Here is a 24766-nt window from a genome sequence, read left to right as displayed (position 1 = left end):
TGGGCCTGTTTACTCACCCTGGGCATCGGTTGGTAGGGCGCTAGTGTAAACAGCCTGAGGAACCCGGTGGGCCGGGGAAGTGGACGCTCTCCGTTCTCCGCGGCCAGCGGGGACGCCCGGGCCAGGTGGGGCCGCCTGCTTTCTCACCCCCCTGGATTTGCGATGTTTGCCAGAGCAGCGAGAAGCGCCATTGTGATGGGGATGAGAGGGGTGGAGCCTCCAAGTCCTGTCTCAATTTAGATCTCTCACTCTGCTGTAGGCGCGCCCATTTCAGATTGCTAAACTCGAATTGAGGGGAAAAAAAAAATCAGGGAGGAGGTGGCAAGCCACACCCCACAGTGCCCGCGAAGTTCCCCGGCAGCGGACTGCCGCCCGGGCAGAAGCCGTCGAGATGCAGGGCCCGCCGCTCCTGACCGCCGCCCACCTCCTCTGCGTGTGCACCGCCGCCCTGGCCGCGGCCCCGGGGTAGGAACATGGGCGCGCGGGGGGCGCGCGGGGGGCGCGCGGGCCTGGGCGGCTCTGCGGCTCTGGCCAGGGGCTTAGGGGAGGTGGCAGCGGCTGTGCGGCAGCGGGTGGAGAACGCCCTCGCGACTGCAGTCCCCAGCCCGGCACTGGCCTGGGGGTTTGGCGTAGCTTCAGCGTGGCTCTCCATGGGACAGTGACTTTCTTCACTCCTGAAGTTGTATAAGCGTCTCCCTGGCCATAACAACTTTCTGGAGAGAGTCATTTTATTTTAAGTCCACGTTGCCTTTGCCTTTTGCTTCTCAACGTTTTGCTCCCAGATTGCGTTTCTTCTCTCACAGACATACGATATATTTTTTCTAACCAAGATAAAAAGTTTGGCGGAGGGGACTGATGTTTGGGTTCAGGTGCAGACATTGCAGGAAGATAACTAACAACAGCACCCAGTAATGGAAAGCCCCATTCATTCCTAAAGATTTCTGTAGTTAAGCCATAACCCCTAGTTAGAGCAGAGAAAGTGCTGCTTTAATGACTCCTTTTATGCTCCGCTACACCTGGAATTTTCACCAGTGATAGCTTATTTTCAAATGGAATATTTCAATCAATGGTACTGGTTAAATAATTTTTTCCCTCGTTGGGCAGATACTCAAGCATAAAGGTTTGAATAAGAAAGCAAAATCTTAGTTAAAAAAAGAAAAACAACAACAAGAAGAAAGTAATCACTCTGGGATAAGGTCGTCTGTAAAGGAGAAGCTTAGAGACTTCTGCTTTGCCAATAACTCCAGCATGCCCCGGTGCTAGCCATTTACAGCATGGTTCCTTCTGTGCCGTTTGTGGTTTATAAAATGGAAATAATAACACAAGCTTTCCTCTGATAGTGGTGCATGAATTACTGCATTAAAATTGATTTATGGGTATTATGGTTGTTAATTTCCATATTTCAATGGGAATTTCAATTAGCATTTGCTAAATAGAGCAGTGGACAATATTAACAGAAACAACTGCAGTTGGCACAGTATGGAGTGCCTTTCACACTATGAAATCTGAAGGTCACAAAGGAAAAGAGATGTGAGGATAAGAAACTTTGTTTTTCCCTTGTTGGGAACTCTTTAGGCCCCGGTTTCTGGTGACAGCTCCAGGGATCATCAGGCCTGGAGGAAATGTGACTATTGGGGTGGAGCTTCTGGAACACTGCCCCTCACAGGTCACTGTGAAGGCGGAGCTGCTCAAGACATCATCCAACCTCACTGTCTCTGTCCTGCAAGCAGAAGGAGTCTTTGAAAAAGGTAAGGTAAACCGTGTAAAGTCTTACCCTTCTGCAGTAATAATTGGAATATGTTAATAAGGTCATGTGTTAGGTGGTGTAACAGAGAAACCCCAAATTTACAGTAGTTTACCTAACATACTTTTAGTTCTCACTCATGTAAAGTCCTAGATGGTGTTCCTGCATGCTCTTCCAAGTGCAAATTCAGAGACCCGGGTTCCTTCCATTCTGTGGCTCCATTATCATCACGTGGCTCCCAAGATTGCAGGGGAAGAGCATGGGAAGAGCATGTGGAAGGTTTTTGTGGCTAGACCTAGAAATAGCTCACATCACTACTGCTCATATTCAGAGGCAAAGGAGGCTGGGAAGTGTAGGCTACTGTATGCCTCAGAAGAGGAAATGGGCTAGTCTCTAACACAAACTCATATTCATTGAGTGCAAAGTATTTTACAGAATAGGCCTGTGGGAAGGAAAGGGGAAGCTACACAATAGTTAAAATCCAGTTTTATGGAATACTTCTTAAGTTTTAAAGTTACAAGAAAAAAAAGAAAACTGTGAAAGTGGGAGCCATTTGTAACAACCACGTTTGGTTCTTGTTTCAGGTTAACATGGCCCAAGATTAAACTGGGCCAAAGAATGTCTTCTTTTTCAATACTAAGGGAAAAACAATTTGGGGGAAGGGGTAAATACTTAAATACTTAAACTTGTTTTTCATTAAAATGAACATTTATTGTATTTTTTCTTTTTTTAGATGAATTATTATTATTATTATTTGAGATGGAGTCTCACTCTGTTGCCCAGGCTGGAGAGCAATGGTGCGATCTCGGCTTACTGCAACCTCCGCCTCCTGGGTTCAAGTGATTTTCCTGCCTCAGGCTCTTGAGTAGGCGCGATTACAGGCATGTGCCACCATGCCTGGCTAATTTTTGTATTTGTAGTAGAGACTGGGTTTCACCATGTTGTGCAGGATGGTCTCCATCTCCTGACCTTGTGATCTGTCTGCCTCAGCCTCCCAAAGTGCTGGGGAGCCACAGCACCCGGCCTATTATTACTACTTTTGGAGACAAGTTTTTACCATGTTGCCCAGGCTGGTCACAAGCTCCTAAGTTCAAGTGATCCACCCACCTTGGCCTCCCAAAGTGCTGGGACTACAGGCATGAGCCACTGTGCCCTGCCGAGACATATATTTTTATAATGTTAAGAGTTATTTAAAAAAAAATCATTTAAGGCATGCAATGAAGGATAGATGGTATTCCATAACAGTTCATTACATAAGTGTTTATTTTCTACAAGCGTAGAGAAATGAACATCATCATGAAATGAAATGAAAGTAAAAGTTTATCTACATCTGTGGTTCTTTCCCCACTGGAAGTTCACTGGGTAGTTATATTTGGAATAGGAGTCAGGAAGAGATGGTATGTGTAGGGGCAGGCCACTTTGTCCCTCTTAGGAGCAATGTCAGGGAAGTGGGGGGCCTTATTTCCCTGGAGGGGAATTATAGGTTAGCCCTTAAGATCTGAGTTTGAATCCTGGTATACTCTGCTACTTGTGATCTTGGGGTAGGTTACTTAACTGCTTTGGGCCACAGTTTCCTCGTCTATAAGATGGAAATAATGAAACTGACTTCCTAGGGAAGTTATAATGTTAAAATCTGCATGTAGTACCTCTTAGGCACTCAATAAACAACGATTGCTAATATTATTAGTATAACAATACTGCAGAAGAAGATGCAGAAAGCTCATTTCCTTTTACATGGGGGCAGACTTCAACTTTCATTATTGAACTGTCATTTCTGAAAATGAATGAATCCTGATCTTTTTATAGTTGCTAAAGAAAATATTGAAATATGAAATCACGGGAGATAATACTTAAGGTAGTTCCACATTCATTATTTATTCATTAAGAATTTGTGAGTGGGAAGAGGAGAGGATCGAAAAACTACCTATCGGGTACCACACTTATCACCTGGATGATGAAATAATGTGTACACTAAAGCTCGATGACAGGCAATTTACCTATATAACAAACCTGCACATGTATCCCTGAAAGTAAAAGTAAAAAAAAAAAAAGGATTTATAATCTTGGTTCCACTAATGTGGCAGTTTTCCTGCAATGCAGAGGTCCAGAATATATGGATGTTTTTGATAAATATTTGAGCTTTACTTGGACATTTACATACTCTAATTCTAGAATTTCACCTGGTATGTCTTTTCTGTGATCTCTGTTATCAGTCTCTTTCTTTTTTTGCAACAAATAGTACCTGCATTGGGGGTGCATGTTGTTGTGGCTTGGTTTTCAACTTTATTCTTAGATCTTCTTTTGGGAGAAGAGTTCTTCATATGCCTGTGGGGAAGTTCAAGTGCTCAAGACTGGGTCGGGCAAAGCTGTCCTGGGAGCAGTGGATCTGTGGAAAGGAAAGAGGGAAAATGCTGCTTCTTTCATGGGCTGTTTTTGACTCTATTGATACAGAGTTTCATTGAAAATGCCATTGCTAGGAGCACTCACCTCTTTCAAAGGAGAATGTTATTCTATTATCAGAGGCTGGGAGTTATTGTTCTCAGAGCAGATGCTTCCTGTAATGTGAGGACTTGAGGATCTAGACACTTCTCCCTGCTTGTCTTCATATCCTTTGCTTATTTGGCTTCTCCAGTTGTAACAATATGTAGATGACCCAGGGCTCCTAAATCAGGGATCTGGATCTTCAAGTATCTGGATCTGGATTTGTGTTTTGTTTTTTTTCTCCATCATATTAACACCAACAAATAAATACCTTTTACTTTTAAGAGACAGGGTCTCACTCTGTTGCCCAGACTAGAGTGCAGTGGTGCAGTGGTGAGATCATATAGCTCACTGCAACTTGGAATTCCTGAGGTCAAGTGATCCTGATGTCCCAGCTCCTGAATAGCTGGGACTACAGGCAAGTGCCAGCACACCTGGCTAGTTAAAAAAATTTTTTTTGTAGAGATGGGATCTTTCTATGTTGCCCAGCCTGGTCTTGAACTCTTGGGCTCAAGTGATCTTCCTGCCTCAGCCTCCCAAAGTGCTGGAATTACAGGTATGAACCTGACTATTTCATCATTTTCTTATGAGCCACACCACCCCCTCAGAAAAAGGTTGGTTTTAATAAAGATTTATCTTTTAGTAAATTTGGGTAAGGCAGTAGACTGTTTCTCAGTAGCTTATTTCCAGCAGTCCAGGACTTCTTAGAAATCCTCGGGGTAGGGAGGCGTTTCACCCAAACCACAATAGATTTCTGGCTTAATTTGTGTCAGAAATAGTAATAACTAAAGGGTGTGAATGCAGAATGTATTTAATAAAGGTGAAGAAGTATGGCTTTTCTTCAGCGATGAGTTCATTTGTTTGTTTGACAGACATGGGGGAGATTTTATTTACATTTCCACTTTTAAGGCCGAGAGTATAGGTTATATTACTGTTATTCATTTAATTCTACATTTGGGGATTGATTATGGTTTTTTTTTTTTTTTGGTGATTAATAGACCTTTAGAAAAAATATTTCTACTGCACTTTGCAGAGTTCTCGGAAGGCGTATCAGTACTTTTTAGCAGTGAGATTCAGAAGATTGCTTGTCACAATCACCACTGTCATTGCCCCTACCACCACTATCAGCATCATCACCGTTATCTCCATAGTGAATATAACTATGTTCCTAATCTTATCTTCCTCTGCATAAAGAGTTAGTTAAATAAACATAATTGACAAAGTGTAGAAAAAGTTCAGCAGGTAATAATTACCAGAAGAGAGAAGATAGAGCAGCTATTGGCGTTTCAAATCAAGTCAGACTATTGTACTAGGTGTAGAGTGAGTCTGTCCTTTTTACTCTTCCCATCTTGGTTTTTTTCTCTTTCCTTACTGTGAGGTTGCTCTGGAGTTCCATGCTAAATTAAGAAAAAAAGTTAAGAACATTTTGAGACCTGTATTCTCATCTGTTAAGGCATATAAAATAATTTAATTTTTTTGATGTCCTTGAAACCATAATTTCTATTTTATTTTCCCTTCTCTTGCTACAATTTGACATTTTCTTTTCTTTTTTTTTTTTTTTAGAGATGGGGTTTCACTATGTTGGCCAGGATGGTCTTGATCTCTTGACCTCGTGATTCGCCTGTCTCGGCCTCCCAAAGTGCTGGGATTACAGGCGTGAGCCACCGCGCCCGGCCTTACAATTTGACATTTTCATTTGTAAACTTTCAGTAGTTTTCCTGAACAGAGTCACTTCATGTAATAAAGAATATGGCCTTTCTCCCTCATTAATGAATTCATCATCACTAGCTTCATGTAAGCCTGATTTAAGAAAAAATCCTAGAGGCTAGGTGCAGTGGCTCACAACCATAATCCCAGAACTTGGGAGGCTGAAGTGGGAGGATTGCTTGAGCCCAGGAGTTTGAGACCAGCCTGGATACACAGTGAGACTCTATCTCAAAAACAAAAACAAAAACAAAACCCAAAAACAAAAACTCCCAAAAACCTAAAGTGAAAATGCCTACTGAAAAATTTGGGAACTCTGCATGGGCATCTCCTGGTGAGTGCTTGCTGGTTTGGGGCACCATTTTTTAAATACTGCCAAGTCTACTTCTATCTTCCCATTGAGTCATTGGGGTGGGATGTACTTTATAAATGTGTCTATATAGCCTTTAATAACTCGCTTTTTCTTGTTGTCCTAAAATCCTGGAGAGTTAATGGAACGTTAACTTTCTTTTTTTTAAGATTAAAAAAAAAATCTGTTTTTTCCTTTGTTGTCTTTCTCACATTGACTATGGTCTATTTTATTTTCCATCTTGGCTCAGTAACAGTGTGAAATTCTTAAAATTTGAGATATTAGCTGAAAAACTTAAAAAATCATCCAGTTCGGTTAGGATGGTTTTCTGGTGGAAACAAAGCTCCTGAAAATACATTTCATGCCTCATAGATAAAATCAGTCCCATGGTCTTTATGAAAGTAGATTAATTAGTGTAGTGTGTGGGCAGATCTCCCAGGGCAGGTTTCTACAGGCAGCTTTGCCAACAGAACTCAGTCTCAACCTGCAGTTATGTGAGAATTATTTTTAAAGACTGTAAGCTTTTCATTCACACGTGGTCTTTGCTATTGTGTGTGATGTATATTAACAGGTAGGTGGTACCTTAGAATGAAGGATCACAGCATAATGACAATGTGCCTGGGCTCTGGAGCCTGGCTACCTGTTGGCTGTGGGCAGTCATGATCTCACTGGGCTTCAGTTTTGTCATCTGAAAAATAGTGGTTTCTGCCTTATACAATTATATGGGCATTGTGAGGATTAAATGAGGTAACATATTCAAGGCACCTAACGCAAAGAAATTATTCAAGAAAATGGTAGCTATTGTTACTAGAAGAGAGTAGCAACAGTTTATGTCAAAGGCAATTATTAAGCACCTATTGTGATGATCTTGAACTGGGAACTTTATAAAAGATACATCCCTAGGAGGGGATTGGAAGGGATTTAACATATTAAGTATCTAGTTTCTTCATAGTGCCGAGGACTTTATGCACACTATTTAATTTCAACAACCCGATGAAGCAGATACTCTTGTCTTCATTTTGGAGGTGAGGAAATTGAGGCAAAGAGAACAATTAGTTTTTCTGAGTTAACCCAGTTAGTAAATGGTGAAGCCTGAATTTGAAGTTAGTTGTATCTGAGGTCCAGAGACCATAAGCTTTTCTATTGCTAGAAAGAGTGAAGTATTTTTGTTTCCTTGATTTTGGGATATTGATGCAATGTTACATAGTCATCTTCTACTAAAATCATTTTCTCCTTTGCTTGCAGTAGTGTAGACCTAGATCTAATGAAATCTAATTTGAATCAAAAGAATTACAAGATGAAATACCAGATGTCCCCCCCGCCACCCCGCCTTTTTTTTTTTTCCTGGGTTGTAAGTACTTTTGCTTGGAGCAGATCTCCTCTTAATCTACTTTTAGCCTCATAGAGTTTTGGAACTGGAGGAGACCTCAAAGATAAGCCAATTCAATCACCTAATTTATGGCTGAGGAGACAGATGAGGCATGGTGTTTGGGGATTCTCCCAAGGTTAAATCACTTATTCAGTGGCAGAGCTGGAAACAGATTGCAGGTTTCCAAATTTGCAGTCTAGTGCTATTTCCATTATACTATACGAAACTTTCCTAACATATGAAGAACTGAGCTTAAGACCTAAGATATATTTACAAATGTTGATTTTTCTGATATGGAAGCAAATAGGGCTAACTAAGGGGTTTAAAAATGCTTACTTGCATATTGTACAAGTTTCTTATTTTAGCTCAAGGTGGAGTTGCTCTTTATGCCCTAATGGCTCTGTATAAGGAGTGGGGGCTGGGTTAGACACTTCATAGACCTTTTAAAAACTAAATTCTGTTGCTGTGTTTCTCAAAGTGCAAACTGTATTTATTTAAAAGGCTGATTCATGGCCTCCCTCAAGACATGGGTAAGAATCAAGAATCTCGGCTGAGTGCAGTGGCTCACGCCTGTAATCCCAGCACTTTGGGAAGCCAAGGCGGGTGGATCACTTGAGGCCAGGAGTTTGAGACCAGCCTGGCCAACATGGTGAAATCCCATCTCTACCAAATATACAAAAATTAGCCGGGTGTGGTGGCAGGTGCCTATAGTCTCAGCTACTCAGGAGGCCAAGGCAGGATAATCATTTGAACCCAGGAGGCAGAGGCTACAGTGAGCCAGGATCGCACCACTGCACTCAAGCCTGGGGGACAGAACAAGACTGAAAAAAAAAAAAAATAGAATGTAACTTTTATGTTCCACCATCACCACAGGTGATTCTTAGCCACATTAGAATGAGAACAACTGCCCTTTGGTATCTCACAAATTGTACTCGACCAACTACTGGAAAGCTAGGGGATGAGTGGCATGCCCCTGCAAGCCTGTGATGATTCATGGCAGTGGAGGGAAGGCTCATCATGGACTTCTTTCATGTTTGCTTTTAAGCAGCCCTCAATCCTAAGTGCTGGAGTTCGCTTTCAGCTGCAGAGAAACATGACTTGGGGTCTGATTGTGAATCAACAATTGGGTGAAGTTAAAAGTGAACACACTGATTCTTTAAACTCCAAGTTAAACATGTGCTGCTTCTCTTCTAGCACTGAATGAGTCACTGTCCTAGTGACTCACTGAAGGGTTGTGGTGGAAATAGAAAACAGATCCTATAAGAATTTGGGCTGGGTTACTGTTGATCCTTTATGTCCTGTGAAGAAAGCTTTACAGTGCTGAAACTAGCTGTTTCCCCACAGACATTTCTTCTCATTAATGTATTTTTTATTGATTATTTGCTGTATGTGAAACATGAATGAATAGGGGGTGGGGAATATGAGAAAGGAAGGCACTGGAGGAGACTCAGAGTTCCCAGAAGGATAGTATAATATTAAAAGTGCAGAAGGCTGGAGGAGTTTTTATTTTTTTGCATTAAAAAATTCAATGTGGTTTGTAAATAGTGCTTCCTGTGTGTGACCCTGTGCCTGGTACTGTTACCTTTTACTTTCAGAACTATACAGATGTCCATTCATAAATGTCCCACCTCTGCTGACATATTTGGCATTTGGAGGGAACAGTTACTTCACGTAGTAGAGACGGGAAGGGTGTGCCGGAGGAAAGAGCTGCTGGCTGGGTGTGGCAGTCCTGAAAAGGAGATAGGGGTTTGTGTATGTGTTTTCTGAAAAGACGTTTCATTCTGCTTTGGATTGTGAGTTTGGGGAGACATTCAGGTGGAGATGTCCAGCAGGTAGTTTTGAAATCGCAGCTGGGGAGAGAGATTTAGGCATTGTTTTCATAGAGGCAGACAATATTTTGAAGTCCTGGAAATACATGAGACACACAAGAGAGACAGAGCTCATGGAAAGAATAAGACAGATGACAGAAGCTTGGAAAGAGGAAAATTAGTGAATGAAAGGGAGAAGACGTGGTTCACACCTGTAATCCCAGCAACTTGGGAGGCTGAGGCGAGTAGATCGCTGGAGCTCAGGAGTTTGAGATCAGCCTGGACAACATATTGAAACCTCATCTCTACTAAAAGTAAAAAAAATTGGCTGGATGTGGTGGCATGTGCCTGTAGTCCTAGCTACTCCAGAGGCTGAGGCAGGAGGATTTCTTGAGCCTGGAAGTTCAAAGCTACAGTGAGCCATGATTGTGCCTCTGTTCTCCAGCCTGGATAACAAAACATGGCCCTGTTCCTAGAAAAAAAGGAAAAGAAAAGGATAGACTGAGGAGTCAGAGAAGGGTAGATTGAAAATATCTCAGAAGCCAAGGGAAGAAAAAGTTCCAAGAAGGAAGTTTTTTTTTCTTTCTTTTTTTTTTCTTTGAGACAGAGTCTCACTCTGTCACCCAGTCTGGAGTGTAGTGGTGTGAGCTTGACTCACTGCAATCTCCACCTCCCGGGTTCAAGCGATTCTTCTGCCTCAGCCTCCCAAGTAGCTGGGACTACAGGTGCGTGCCACCACACCTGGCTAATTTTTGTATTTTTAGTAGAGATGGGGTTTCACCATATTGGCCAGGCTGGTCTTGAACTCATGACCTTGTGATCCGACAGCCTCAGCCTCTCAAAGTGCTGGGATTACAGGTGTGAGCCACTGTACCCAGCCAGAAGATTTAATAGTATCAATTCTCTCAGAAGGTCAGAGAAGAATTTTGAGGACAGAGGAAGGAACATTGGTGACCCTTAAGCAAATGGCTTTAAGTTGAATGTTGAGAGCAAAAGCAAGTTTGAGGGAATAAATGGATGGTGACAAATATTATCAGAATCCATTCTTTCCAGAAGTTTGGTGGTTGAAAGGAGAGAGGTGGATGGTCTCTCGAAAGGCATATTAGAAGGGTGAAAGTGGTTAAGGCAAAGGGGAGAGTGGATGATTCCTGGGTTAGAAGTGGTGAGATCAGTATTGGGGCACAAGGAATTGGATTATCTAAAAAAAAAAAACCTCATACTTTCTCCTTTGATGAAAGAAAGAAATAGAAGAGAATCAGTAAGGAACGAAATATTTTGAGGTATGAAATTGAGATGAAGAATGAAATTGAAATACAGTTTTAAGAAAACTTATCGGCCGGGCGTGGTGGCTCACGCTTGTAATCCCAGCACTTTGGGAGGCGGAGGTGGTTGGATCACCTGAGGTCAGGAGTTCGAGACCAGCCTGGCCAACATGGTGAAACCCCATCTCTAAAAAAGAAAAATAAAAAAAAAAAAAAGAAAACGTATCTACCTACCTCTAAATTGCACAGATCTGGCCACCATTTTATAAGAAATGGGGGTAAAAGTTAAAAGTAGTGACACATCAGAAAGAGAAACATAGGATTGGAGATCTTCCCTAGTGGTGCCCTAAACAAAGTCACCGCTGGATTAAGGGAAATTGGAATACAGGGGCTGGAACTCACATTGGTATCTGGGGGAAGTAACACAGGGAGGAGAGAGAAGAGGAAAGGGCTGTTTATGATGATGATATGACTCAGTTGAAGCTTAAGAGGAGTTGGTAGGGTTACTTTATTACTGCCATGGTTGTCAGTGGATTTGTAATTCACCATCCCTTGGTCTGGGCCAAGATGACCAGCATATTAAAGGTGCAATGATAAAACTTGGTGAGGAGGATTAAAGTAGATCTTGGTCTTGCTCTATCTCTTCTACTCTTCACTTCCCTCAGAGAATTCTATGAGGTGACCTTCTTCCCTTGCAAGGCTCCGGGTGAAATTGGCCAAAGGTTTGGTGGAGGGAGTAGCAGTAGGTAGGTAGAAGGCAGGTCTATGGGTTGTTAGTTCTGAAGAAACAATTCATAAAATAAAATCCGAAAACCAGACTGGTAAAGAGCTTGGAAATAAATGGAGAGGAAAATTTTTAAAGAACACCTAGTAGCTCCCTTTTGGCAGGGCCATGTTAGGAATTTACATTTATGAAAATGTAGCTGGCTGAAATGATTTAGTATTACAAACTTAAGTTTCACTGCAATATATGTTAAAGCTCCTCAGGAATAAAGATAAGACAGGAAATTTATTATTCTGAGCACTTCAAATTTATTCAGCACCAAATTGCATATGGCACAATGCTGGGTGACGTAAATATTTGGTGACCACACAAGGATCTTGTGCCTATGTTCTTTGCAGGGAAGCAGAGTAGGCTTCATTTCATGTGTCAGCCCAAGTTGAGTATACAGGCTGGTTGGAATGCCTTGTTGACAGTTTCAAAGTCAAGCCTGGGTTTACTGGACTAGAGAGCTGGATGAATTAGCTGTGTCTGCCATGGAGCTGGGAGTGGGGGTGTGTGGTCTGAATGCTGCGGATGATTCTGTAGCCCATCCATAAACTTTATTTATGGATCAGTTGAAGAGGAATGATCAAAGAGGAATGGTCACCTACATAGTAGGGTCTTGAGGCAGTAACAACATGGATAATAGAGAAAAGATGAAAGAGTGGGTGTATTTAAATAGTAAATGAGAGTGTAGCAAGCTACAGAGGAGGAACGAGGAGTGAAGGAATATGAGGTTGTTTGCACTACTCTTTTGGAAGAAATAGCTGGATCTGTCCTGCACTGTTTGGGAGGCATAGTGGGTTAGAGTGGGAGCTTGGGAGCCACAGTGAAATTGAACCCTAGCCTCACCTAATAATAGTACCCACCTCATAGCATTGTTGAGAGGATTAAATGAGATAATACTTAAGAGCTGTATCATCCAATATGGTAGCTACTAACCATATGTGTTTTTTGAGCTTTTGAAATGTGGCTCATATAAATTGAGATGCACTGTGCGTATAAAATACAAAATGGATTTTGAATACTTAGTTCCAAGAAATGCAATAAAACTTATGGTTTTAAAATAATGGTTTTAAAATAATGATTTAACGTTCAATGTTAATATTTTGGACCTATTGAATTAAATAAAATGTTACTAAAATTAATTTCACCCATTTTTTCTATTTTTTTTTTTTTAGTGCATGTCTTTAAAACATTTATCACAATGCTTGGTACGTTGAAAACACTCAGGGAATGTGAACTATGTTGTACCTGGTGTTTCCCAGTATTGGATATTAATACTGATGCCTGACCACAAGCCTGTGGCATGAGTCCAAGTCTTCCTGCTGATGACTCATTCTGGCTTAGGTGGGTCTTCAACCTTATTCCTATCCCTTGAGGAAGAAGGAAATCTCCCTAAAAAGAGCCTCAGGGGTTGGCAAAATTTCTGTAAATGGCCAGATGCTAAGCGTGTGGGTTTTGCCAATCTTAAGGTCTTCATTGCAGCTGTTCAACTCTGCCTTTGTAGCTCAAAAGCAGCTGTAGACGATGCATAAACAAATGAGCACGGTTGTGTACCAACAGAACTTGATGGATGCTGAAATTTGGAGTTCATATAATTTTTACTTATGACGAAATATTATTCTTCTTTTGACATGTCCCCCAGCTATTTAGAAATGCAAACCCATTCTTAGTTCATGAACTGTACAAAAAACAGGCACGGGCCAAACTGGGTCTGTAGGCTGTGGATTGCCGGCCCTGACATTAAAAATGCCGTGTACGTTTAGCAGCCAAGAACCTTGCTTGACTCTGGGTTTTTAATTTGTACTTAACCTAACATTTAGTTTATACTGTGCCATTTTATTTATTTTACTTTTAGTAGGTTTGTGTTTGACCTGTTCTTTTTTTTTTCCTCAGCAGTCTAAATGGAACAAAACTTTATTTATGAAACTCATATTTTTAAAGATATTTGCAAGCAAAGGTGAACAAGAGAGAAAAAAATAAAAGGAGTATGTAAGGGACCAAAGGAGATTTTTTTTGTTTGGTTTTGTTTTCCTTGAAATACTTGTGTTTTCCGTGTAGATTGAATTTACCCAATGGTTGTTTTGCCTTACAGTGACATTAAACTGTGAAGCAGAAACACTGTATTTTTAATTCTTACTTTAAATTTAAAAACATTTTTATTTTTATAGATTTAGGTGGTACGTGTGCAGTTTTCTTAATGGATATTTTGGATAGTGGTAGAGTCTGGGCTTTTGATCCAACCGTCAGCCAAAGTGTCCATTGTATCCATTAAGTAATTTCTTATCCCTCACCTGCCTCCCATATGCATCTCCAATGTCTATTTTTTCACACTCTATAAAACATTGTATTTTGAAGTTTGGTTTTTCCATGAATTTGTGGGGGAAAACCTGTTTCTCACCTTGTTTATCTGTAGATCAAAGAAACTGCTGAAGAATGAGGAAAAAAAATTAGTAAATTGATAAAGAGATCAAAATTTTTAGCTAAAATAGTTATAATAAACATAAATGTATTATTGCATATGACTGAGTAGCAAAAGGCTGCCAAAAATAATTAAGCAGCAAGCACTAAGTCAGGCATATATATAGTGGAAAATCCACCTTTTTTTTTTTTTATAGAGAGTATTTCTGTACCTAGTTGGATTTCCAATTACATACTGCTTCTTCCCTTCAATGACTTTCCAGAGCTATTTGGTGAGGACAGATGTCAGAAGAGGCAGCACGTATAGTATTACAGAGTATGTTTAAAAAGTTAAGGAAAGGTTAGTTTTTGTGTATGCTTATTACACAATTTAAAAATAGCTTTGACTCTATTTGTAAATCAAACGGCCAGTTCTCAGGCTCTGCCAAATGTGAAGCCTTCAAACAAGGTTTCTTTTGAGTTGCCTCAGCGGCACTGGGAAGGAGAAAGCTTCTGAAAGGGTTTTGAAACTGACTGTCTCTGGTTATACACAGAAATGATCAGAGTTTTATTAAGTTATCTATAAAAATGCTAAGAAGACTCTTACATAACAGAGTGTATCTTTAGTTAGTGATTTAAAAGAGCGCCATACTGGGTTTCAAGAGGTGGTGACCATTTCCCGTGTCTGAATGGAACCTTGCCAAAAGGGAGAAAAATGTTCACAACAATTTGCACATACTATCTATTTAATTCTCAACCTAGCAACAGCAGAGAAAGAGATTATTATTCCTCTCTCATCTACATTGCCCCCACCCTCCTCCCCGCTGCCCCCAATTTTGTTTTGGTGGTGTAAATTATTGCTAGATTAGTAGAACTTTCAAATAAGTCCTATGCTAGGACTTTGTAAGTGCTTAGGAAATTCCAAGCTGTATTTGTAAAAATAAAGGGAAGATCAGTAGAAAAAAATGTCAAATACTTGAAGTCGACCTTTTAATAAGGACACATGCGACCAGTGAGTAGGCCTTAGATTGGATGTGTCCACACATCCCCTGAGTCGCTCCCTGGATCTGGCAAGAAATAGGGGTGGGTGGGACATCTCTGTCCCTACACTCTAACTTTTGGGAAGAGTCTTTGTATTTTGTATTTTTATTATTATTTTTTAAATAGAGATAGGGTCACACCATGTTGCCCAGGCTGGTCTTGAACTCCTGCCCTCAAGGGATCCTTCGCCTTAGCCCTCCCAAAATGTTGGTATTACAGGCGTGAGCTGCCATGCCTGGCCTGGGTAGAACTTGTATCTGTATCTTTCATGCATCTGTGAACAGATAAGGTCATATGTCTGAGCAGGTGGACCCAGGCATGCAGTTGAACCGCTCTTCCAATTTCTCTCTAGTGAGAGAATTCCTCAACGTTTTGACTTCATAGCTGCATTGAAAACAAAAGGCAAAACAAAAAACACTTTTACTATGAAATGAGATTTCCTGCACTTCAAATCTGTTTAGCTTCTTTTGAAGTGCCAGAATGCTTGCCCTCCAATTAGTCAACCTCTGAGAACCTCATTTGGATTGTAGACTCCCAACTGTTTTTTACTTTCTCCTTGCTGATGTCATTGGATAAAAATAAATTGCCACCCCTCCCAACTCGTTCTTCGACCTTGTAAATTTGCTGCCCGTGGGCAGTAGCTTGTATCGGATCAGGGCAGGAAGGAAGCACATTGCTTCCTCCAGTTATGGAGCTAGCGAGATAGTCAACCCCTGATGATTTAATCCTGATGCAATGAAAAATAAGTAACTCTCAATAATGAAGGGTGCTGGTTTGTTGGGGCAAAGCTCACTGCAGTTTGTTTCTGTTTTATTCCAATGTGGAACATTGTGGTGGATGCTGTGTTTTAGGGTCCAGATCGCCCTTCAGGGATGAGGGACCTTTTCCTGAAAGCTGCCGGGAGTGTTGTACCTGACTGCCTTCAGAGCCAGTTCCCTCTGATGATTGTATCAGCTGGAGAATTGATTGCCCATGCTGGTCTCCCTCTTGGGGCTGGGGCCTGCATTATGTGACTGATTGACGTGGGATATGAAAGTCCAGCCCTCTCATCCCAGTTCAGGACAACTCTCAAGGGCCATGGCTGCTTCTGGAGCTGCCCTGGTGGAGGCCTCTTTGGAGCCTGCATTGCAGCCCCACTGCTCTCTCCCCAGTCCAGTTTCCCTGTTTCCCTTCTGCAGGTGCTAATCCCTGGAATACTCCTTAGTAAAATTCCTGCATTGTAATTACCGTCTCAGAGTCGGCTACTGTTTTAACATTCCTTTGAAGAGGAATGTTTCAGATCTTGGAATTAACTTCAAACATTTCAAAACTATGGAGTGTGAAGAATTGACATGAGTTGGGATATTTTTAGTTTTTGTATCCTCTTCAGAGTTCTTATATGGCACAAATTATTTTGGAGTTAGTTCCGCTACTGCAGTGCTTAGAATATAACTCTAAGTTTCTTCTAAGGGAAACTTTATGGAAGAAGAATCCACAGATTCTAGTGAGTGATAAACTTAGAGGTGAGGAGAGAAGAGAGTTCAAGATGATTGAGATTTTGAACATCCATGATTGAGGAAGTGGTGATAGCAACATATACAAACAGGTTATCCATGCTGTGGAAGTTTCACAGTAATCAAAGATATGTATAATAAAAACAATGATGAGGTATGGTGGCTCATGCCTATAATCCTAGCACTTTGGGAGGCTGAGGTGGGCAGATCACTTGAGGTCAGGAATTCGAGACCGGCCTGGCCAACATGGCAAAACCCCATCTCTACTAAAAATACAAAAAATTAGCCAGCTGTGGTGGCATTCACCTGTAGTCCCAGCTCCAAGGGAGGCTGAGGCATGAGAACCTCTTGAACCTGGGAGGTAGAGGTTGCAGTGAGCTGAGATCGTGCCACTGCACTCCAGCCTGGCAACAGAGTGAGACTCTGTCTCAAAAACCAAACTAGCGGTGAGGCACAGTGACTCACATCTATAATCCCAGGGTCTTGGAGGTCAAGGTGGGAGGATCACTTGAGCCTAGGAGTTTGAGAGCACCCTGGGCAACATAATAAGCCCCCATTTCAAAAAATAAAAAATTAACCAGGCATGGTGACGTGTGCCTGTAGTCCTAGTTACTGGGGAGGCTGAGGCAGGAGGATTGCTTGATTCCAAGAGTTTGGGGCAGCAGTGAGCTATGATCACACCACTATACTCCAGCCTGGGTGACAGAGTGAGACCCTGTCCCAAAAAAAAAAAAAAAAAAATATGTATAATAAAACCAAGAGTACAACTGATTCTTTTTTTTTTGAGACAGGATTTCTCCATATTGGTCAGGCTGGTCTCAAACTCCCAGCCTCAGGTGATCTGCTTGCTTCTGCCTCCCAAAGTGCTGGGACTACAGGTGTGAGCCACTGCACCCGGCCAACTGATTCTTTTGTAAATTTTTGTGGATACATAGAAGGTGTATATATTTACAGGGTACATGAAATACTTTGAAACAGGCATGCAATGTGTAACAATCACATCATAGTAGCTGGGGTATCCATTCCCTCAAGCATTTGTCCTTTGTGTTACAAACAATCCAGTTATACTATTTTAGTTATTTAAAAATGTATAATTAAATTGTTATTGACTATAGTCCTCCTGTTGTGCTGTCAAATACTAGGTCTTACTCATTTTTCTAACTACTTTTTATGCCCGTTAAGCAACCCCACTTCCTTCCTAGCCCCTCACTCCTCTTCTCAGCCTCTGGTAACCATCCTTCTACTATCTCCATTAGTTCACAAATAAGTGAGAACATGCAAAGTTTGTTTTTCTGTGCTTGACTTATTTCACTTAACATAATGACCTTCAGTTCCATCCATGTTGTTGCGAATGACAGGATCTCATTCTTTTTTATGTCCTAGTAGAACTTCATTGTGTATATGCACCACATTTTCTTTAACCATTCATTTGTTGATGGACACTTAGGTTGCTTCCAAATCTTAGTTATTATGAACAATGGTATAACAAACATGGGAGTGCAGATATCTCTTCAGTATACTGATTTCTTTTCTTTTAGGTATATACTCAGCAGTGGGATTGCTGGATTGTATGGTAGTTCTGTTTTAGTTTTATGAGGAACCTCCAAACTGTTCTCCATAGTGGTTGTAATAATTTTCATTCCCATCAACAGTGTACGAGGGTTCCCTTTCCTCCACTTCCTCACCAGCATTTGTTACTGCCCGTCTTTTGGATAAAAGCCATTTTAACTGGGGTGAGATGATATCTCATTGTAGTTTTGATTTGCATTTCTCTGATGATCAATGGTGTTGAGAGGACCTTTTCATATACCTGTTTGCCATTCGTATGTCTTCTTTTGAGCAATGTCTATTCAGATATTTCCCCCATTTTTAATTGGATTATTAGATTTTTTTCCGATAGAGTTGTTTCAGCTCCTTATGTATTTTGGTTATTAATCCCTTGTCAGATAAGTAGTTACAAAGATTTTCTCTCATTCTGAGTTGTATCTTCATTTTGTTGATTTTTCCTTTACTGTACAGAGGCTTCTTAACTTGATGTGATCCCATTTGTTGATTTTTTGCTTTGGTTGACTGTGCTTGTGGGGTATTGCTCAAGAAATCTTTGCCCACTTCAATGTCCTAAAGAGTTTCCCTGAAGATTTCTTTTGGTAGTTTCATAGTTTTAGGTTTAAGTCTTTAATCCATTTTGATTTTATTTTAGTATATGGTGAGAGATAGGTTTAGTTTCATTCTTCTGCATATGGATATCCAGTTTTCCCATCACCATGTACTGAAGAGACTATCTTTTCCTTAATGTGTGTTCTTGGTATCTTTGTCAAAAATGAATTCACTGTAGGTGTATAGGTTTGCCTCTAGGTTCTCTATTGTGTTCCATTGGTCTGTATGTCTGTTTTTCTGCCAATACCATGCTGCTTTGGTTACTATAGCTCTGTAGTATAATTTGAAGTCAGGCAATGTGATTCTGATTCCTTTTTTTTTTTCCTTCTCAGTATAGCTTTGGCTATTCTGGGTATTTGGTGGTTCCATAAAAATTTTAGGATTGTTTTCATCTATTTCTCTGAAGAATGTCATTGGTGTTTTGACAGAGATTGTATTAAATCTGTAAATTGCTTTAGGCAGTATGGACATTTTAAACATACTAATAATTTTGATTCATGAACATGGAATATCTTTTCATTTTTTTGGTGTCATCTTCAGTTTTTTCATCAGTATTTTATAGTTTTCATTGTACAGATTTTTCACTTCTTTGGTTAAGTTAATGCCTGGGTATTTAACTTTATTTGTTGCTATTGTAAATGGGGTTACTTTCTTGTTTTTTCAGATTGTTCACTGTTGGCATATGGAAATTGTACTGATTCTTCTATGTTGATTTTTTTTATCCTGTAACTAGACTGAGTTTATCAGTTCTAATCATTTTTGGTGGATTCTTTAGGTTTTTCCAAATGTAAGATCATATTGGCTGGGCATGGTGACTCATACCTGTAATCCCAAAACTTTGGAAGGTGGAGGAGGGCCAGATAACTTGAGCCCAGGAGTCCGAGACCAGCCTGGGCAACACAGGGAGACCCTGTGTCTACTTATCTTTAAAAAATAAGTACATTTAAAAAATTATATCATCTGCAAACAAGGATAATTTGACTTCTTCCTTTCCAATTTGGATGCCCTTCATTTCTTTCTCTTGTCTGATTGCTCTAGCTAGGACTTCCAGTGCTGTGTTGAATAACAGCAGTTAAACTGGGCATTCTTGTCATCTTCCTTATCTTAGAGGAAAGGCTTTCAGTTTTCCCCATTTAGTATGATACTAGCTGTGGGTCTGTCATATATGGCTTTTGTTATGTTGAGGTATGTTTCTTCTATACTCAGCTTTCTGTGGGTTTTTATCATGAAGAGGTGTTGAAATTTATCAAATGTTTTTTCAGCTTCAACTGAAATCATCATATGGTTTTTGCCCTTCATTCTGTTGATATGATGTATCACATTGATTGATTTGCATACAACTATTTTTTATACTGAGAGTCATTGCAGAGCAGTGGTTTAGAGCTCAGACCCATGAGTCAAGTGATCAGGGTCAGAAGCTTGGCCTCATGACTTTTTGTCTGTGTGACCCTGGGCAGGTCATTTCACATCTCTGTATCTCAGTGTTCTCATTTGTAAAATAAGAGTAGTAATACTTAATAGTATTGTTGTGAGCATGAAACCAGTTAATAGATGTAATGCTTTAGAATGTTCTGTAAGTGGTATCTACTACTATTATTATTGTTTTATTCATCAAATTAAAAACCTGCATTCTGTCTGATCTGTTGGTTGTTTTATTGTTGTTAAACACAAATTGTAAGTCTTCTATCCACTAGACCAGTTCTGTCCGATAGAAGTATAAGTCAACTACGTAAGTTACTGGAAATTTTCTAGTAGCGTCTTTAAAAAAAAGAGAAACAGGTGAAATTACTTGTAATAATATATTTCATTTAACCCAATAATTTACAAATATTATCAATTGAACATTTAATCACTATAAAATTACTGATGTGATGTTTTACATTGTTTTTCGTTGTAAGTTTCAGAAATATGGGGTATATTTTACACTTGCTGCTTATTTCAGTGGCTCAATAGTCACATGTGTTTAGAGGCTCCTGTATGAGACTGAGTAGCTTTAGAGAGTTGCTAGTTAATCTTGCTCATTTCCAAAGTGTTCCAATCATCTGTTGCTGTGAAACAAGCCACCCCCAGATTTAGTAGATTAAAACAACAATGGTTTATTATTTCTCACAATTCTCATTTAACTTATACATGCTAGATTGATGATTATTGCCATTATTTTGTGATAGTTGTGACATCTTTGAATTTCACCATTCCTTCTACATTTATTAGTTGGAATTCTATGGTAAGGAATAACTTTTTCTTCTCTTTCACTCAGTCGTGTATTTAATTATACATCAGCATGAACTCAGATTCTTGTTTTTTTCAGTAGGTTGTAACCCATTATTTATTTTGATATTCAAATGATCTGACCATAGTATTTTAAATTAAGAAAACACCCTCTCCACACATGCTGAGGTACCTGGTAAGATCAGAACAAATTCTGCTATATGGATGATATTCTCAATTCCATCCCCCCCACCCCCTTATTGCAATGTTTAAATGTTTCAGCCCAAATATTTCACAGGGTCTGCTTGCAGAGCCCCCTGGTTCTCTTCAATTAATGTTTTTACAGGACAAAATTTGTCCAGTAAATTTTCTCTATTTGTGGTTCCTTTGAAGGTTTTACCAAGTTTACTTGCTGAAATATCCTAGGGCTTTTCAATTTCACTTCAATTCAGTATAGAATAGAATAAGTCTTTCTCATTAAAAGTAAGCTTAATGAACAGAAGTTCCTTCCTACAAGGTAAGATACTCCCAAAGCACTACTGGCATATATCCAAAGATATAAAATCAGTATGTTGTAGAGATGTCTGCACTCCCATGCCCACTGCATGCTTCCCAATATGTAAGACATAGAATTAATGGCAGCGTCCATCAATGGATAAGTGGATAAAGACAGTGTGGTGTATATACCTAATGGAATACTAGTCAGCCTTATAAAAGAAGGATGTCCTATCATTTTCAATGACATGGATGAACCTGGAGGACATTATGTTAAGTGAAATAAGCCAAGCACAGAAAAACAAATCCTGCATGATCTCACTTATATGTGAAGTGTAAAAAAGATAAGCTCATAGAAATAAAGGGTAAAATGGCAGTTACCAGAGGCTGGGGGTTAAGGGAATGGGGAGATGCTGGTCAACAGACACAAAATTTCAGTTATACGGGAGGAATTATTTCAAGAGATCTATTGTACAGCATGGTGACTATGGTTAATATCAACATGTTGTATACTTGAAAATTGCTGAGAGTAGATTTTAATTGATCCTTTCCACAAATAGTTATGTGAGGTAAGGCATATGTTAAATAGTGTACTTTAGCCATTCCATAAGGTACACATCTATCAAAACATTATGTGGCATACCATAAACACATACAATTATTACTTGTCAATTAAAAAAAGAATAAACATCTTCAAAGTTAGTTTATGTGTGCATTAAACCCATTCTAGAATTGTATTTTGCTAACCAAAAAAAGATCCAGGACAAATGCTAAATCAGGATGCTGGAATAACAGCGTCACCTGGAACAATCCTGGTAGGGCCTCATCTTGTCCAAAGAGCCCTTGTGATTGGGCCCAGTCTCCTGGCTACTGTTCTCTTTCTGCCTGGGGTCTTTGCTCACCCAGCTCTTTGGTTTGGTAGACTCAGGTTGACTACTTTGCATTTGCTGCTCCTCAGCCTGTAACATTGTACCCCTCCTCGCTCATATGGCTAACCACGTCCTACAACCTTAGATGCTGGCGTCATTTTCTCTAGATGCCTTCCCTTGATCCCTCCAGTGTACTCCTTGTCCTACCTGTACTACATATATCTGTTCCATGATACTTCCTTCTTCACCTTTTTGAAACACCATGTTCAATGTGTCATTATTTAGAAGTCTTGCTCTTTGCTTCCTACGATGACAGTTATTGGATGAACTGATCTGTGCTAGGTGATAAGTGATGGTGATGAATTACTTATCTGTTCCTGAAAACATACTTATATTTCATTGAGGCCCACCGGGGTGGTAGCCTTCACAGTTAGTGTGCACACAGCTAAGAGTATATAAGACCATTCATAAGGATGCAAGTAGAAAATGTAGTAACTCTTATTTCTATTATTTTATTGAGCAAAGCTAAGAAATTAAAGTTTTTCTCTTCTCTCTCTCTCTCTCTCTTTTTTTTGAGACAGAGTCTTTCTCTGTTGCCCAGGCTGTGGTGCAGTGACGTGATCTCAGCTCACTGTAATCTCTGCCTCCTGGGTTCAGGCCTTTCTCAGCCTCCCAAGTAGTTGGGACTACAGGCGCGCCACTATGCCTGGCTAATTTTTGTAGTTTTTAGGAGAAATGGGGTATTGCCATTTTGGCTGGCCTTTGGTGATCTGTCTGCCTCGGCCTCCTGAAGTGCTGGGATTACAGGTGTGAGCCACTGTACTTGGCTAGAAATTAAAGTTTTTCTAATGTTTAATATTTTGGTTGAGAAAATGCATGTATGTAATTTTATAAATCTAATTGGACATCAATAAGGTGCACTACGTGTTTTTATTGGTGGAGTACTCTATCATAAAAATTTTAAGACCATGTCTGTAGGGGCATGCTGACATCCCTAATGGAAAACTCTTCAAGCTTTTTGTCACTATAATAGCTAACATACATCAAGTGTTTCCTACGTGTCAGGCACTGTTCTATATGCTTTACAGGTATCAACGTACTTATTCCTTACAACCACCTCATGAGATTGGTAGGATTATTAGCATCCTCATCTTAAGGATGAAAAAAGTTGAGCTGGAGAATCAGGTAATTTGTTCAAGGACGGGGTCATTATGTAGGAAATTCATGATGTAGTCTGACTCCACATGCCGCTAGCTTAACCCCTGCTGTGTACTGTGCTGTGCTCTGGTTCCTCTGCCCTCACATGATAGACCCATTTGGCTTCCTGGAGGAGAGGGACCATGTCTGTCTTGCACATTGTGCTAGTTTTTAAATGAATGAAGGAACTTGGGCCTATCATTTCCTTCTCTCTCTTTAAAAATCATATTTTGCCCCATTTTATTTCCCAAGGGACTGTCATCTCTGACAGGAACTTTGGACAAGTACTCTTTTATTTTTAACATGAAATCATTTTTTCCCCTTGAAATAAATGGATCTAATGAGAAATTGGCATGAGTTTAATTAGCAATCCAATGGATAGAAACTTTACATGAAAAAAGTCTACATTCCCCTGGTACTCATGAGTCAGTTATGAGTCCCAACTCACCCCTGATATGACTAATGCCTTCCTTTCTTCCTTTATCACAAGGGTATGAGAACAAGAAATAAACCTCAGGCTACTTCTGTACACTGTGTAAAGTGTCCTGCAAGCACAGGGCAGCAGCAACGTGACAACAGACATGATAACGGCAAAGAGAAGCAGAACCTAATGTTTTTTGTGTTCGTCCACTGATACTCTTTGAATCCTGATTTTTAATTGTTTGGCACAAAGATATGTAATAACTTATTGGGTCTTCTGGGCATTTAAAAGTTATTTTTGTTTGACCAAATCTATTTATGATTTCATTTACATGTTTAAGAGTATTGGGAGAGTTTTGAAAGTTTTGTATTCTATCATCATATTCAAATTGTGCTAACTCTGTTTTTTTTTTCTGTTTTCCTTTAAGGCTCTTTTGAGACACTTACTCTTCCATCAGTAAGTATCCATTTAAAAAATCTGGTTTCAGAAATATATTGCATCAGTGAACTAAATAAATTAATATTTCATTGGATTTTATGTCAATTCACACATTTCACATTTCATGTAAGATTGGCTTGAGTTTAGTTCAGCCTTCAGATTATTTATGAATAATATTATTTCAGGGAGATTGATTATGAGGCTCTTCAAACTCTTGGCAGAGATTTTCTCTTGTAAAATAGAGGACTTCACTGAAGGAAACTGGCCTGGATTATTAGCACAGAAATACCGACTGGTCATAAAAAGAACGAGACCATGTCCTTTGCAGGAACATGGATAGAGCTGGAGGTCATTATCCACAGCAAACTAACACAAGAACAGAAAACCAAATACCACATGTTCTCCCTACTTACAGGTGGGAGCTGGACAATGAGAGCACATGGGCACACAAAGGGGAACAACACACACTGGGGCCTCCGGAGGGAGGAGGGAGAGGATAAGGAAAAATAACTAATGGGTTCTAGGCTTAGCACCTGGGTGCTGAAATAATCTGTGCAACAAACC

At 40.0% G+C, this 24766-nt stretch overlaps 1 protein-coding gene across 1 annotated transcript in view; it reads left to right on the top strand.

The window, feature by feature from the left end:
* Positions 1-376: 376 nt before the first annotated feature.
* The window catches only part of CD109 (CD109 molecule), a 145761-nt gene continuing 121371 nt past the window's right edge, over positions 377-24766 (top strand). Inside the window, exons 1-3 of the mRNA XM_012471821.3 lie at positions 377-465; positions 1576-1748; positions 24192-24220. Coding sequence (XP_012327244.2) covers positions 392-465; positions 1576-1748; positions 24192-24220 — 276 coding nt within the window. The 5' untranslated portion in view covers positions 377-391. The remainder of the gene's footprint in view (positions 466-1575; positions 1749-24191; positions 24221-24766) is intronic.

This window comes from Aotus nancymaae, unplaced genomic scaffold (assembly GCF_030222135.1).
Source record: "Aotus nancymaae isolate 86718 unplaced genomic scaffold, 86718_ANA_hifiasm-v0.15.2.pri h1tg000040l, whole genome shotgun sequence".
NCBI lineage: Eukaryota > Metazoa > Chordata > Mammalia > Primates > Aotidae > Aotus > Aotus nancymaae.
Note: the sequence above shows the minus strand (reverse complement) of the source record. Positions and strands in the feature narration are given on the sequence as shown.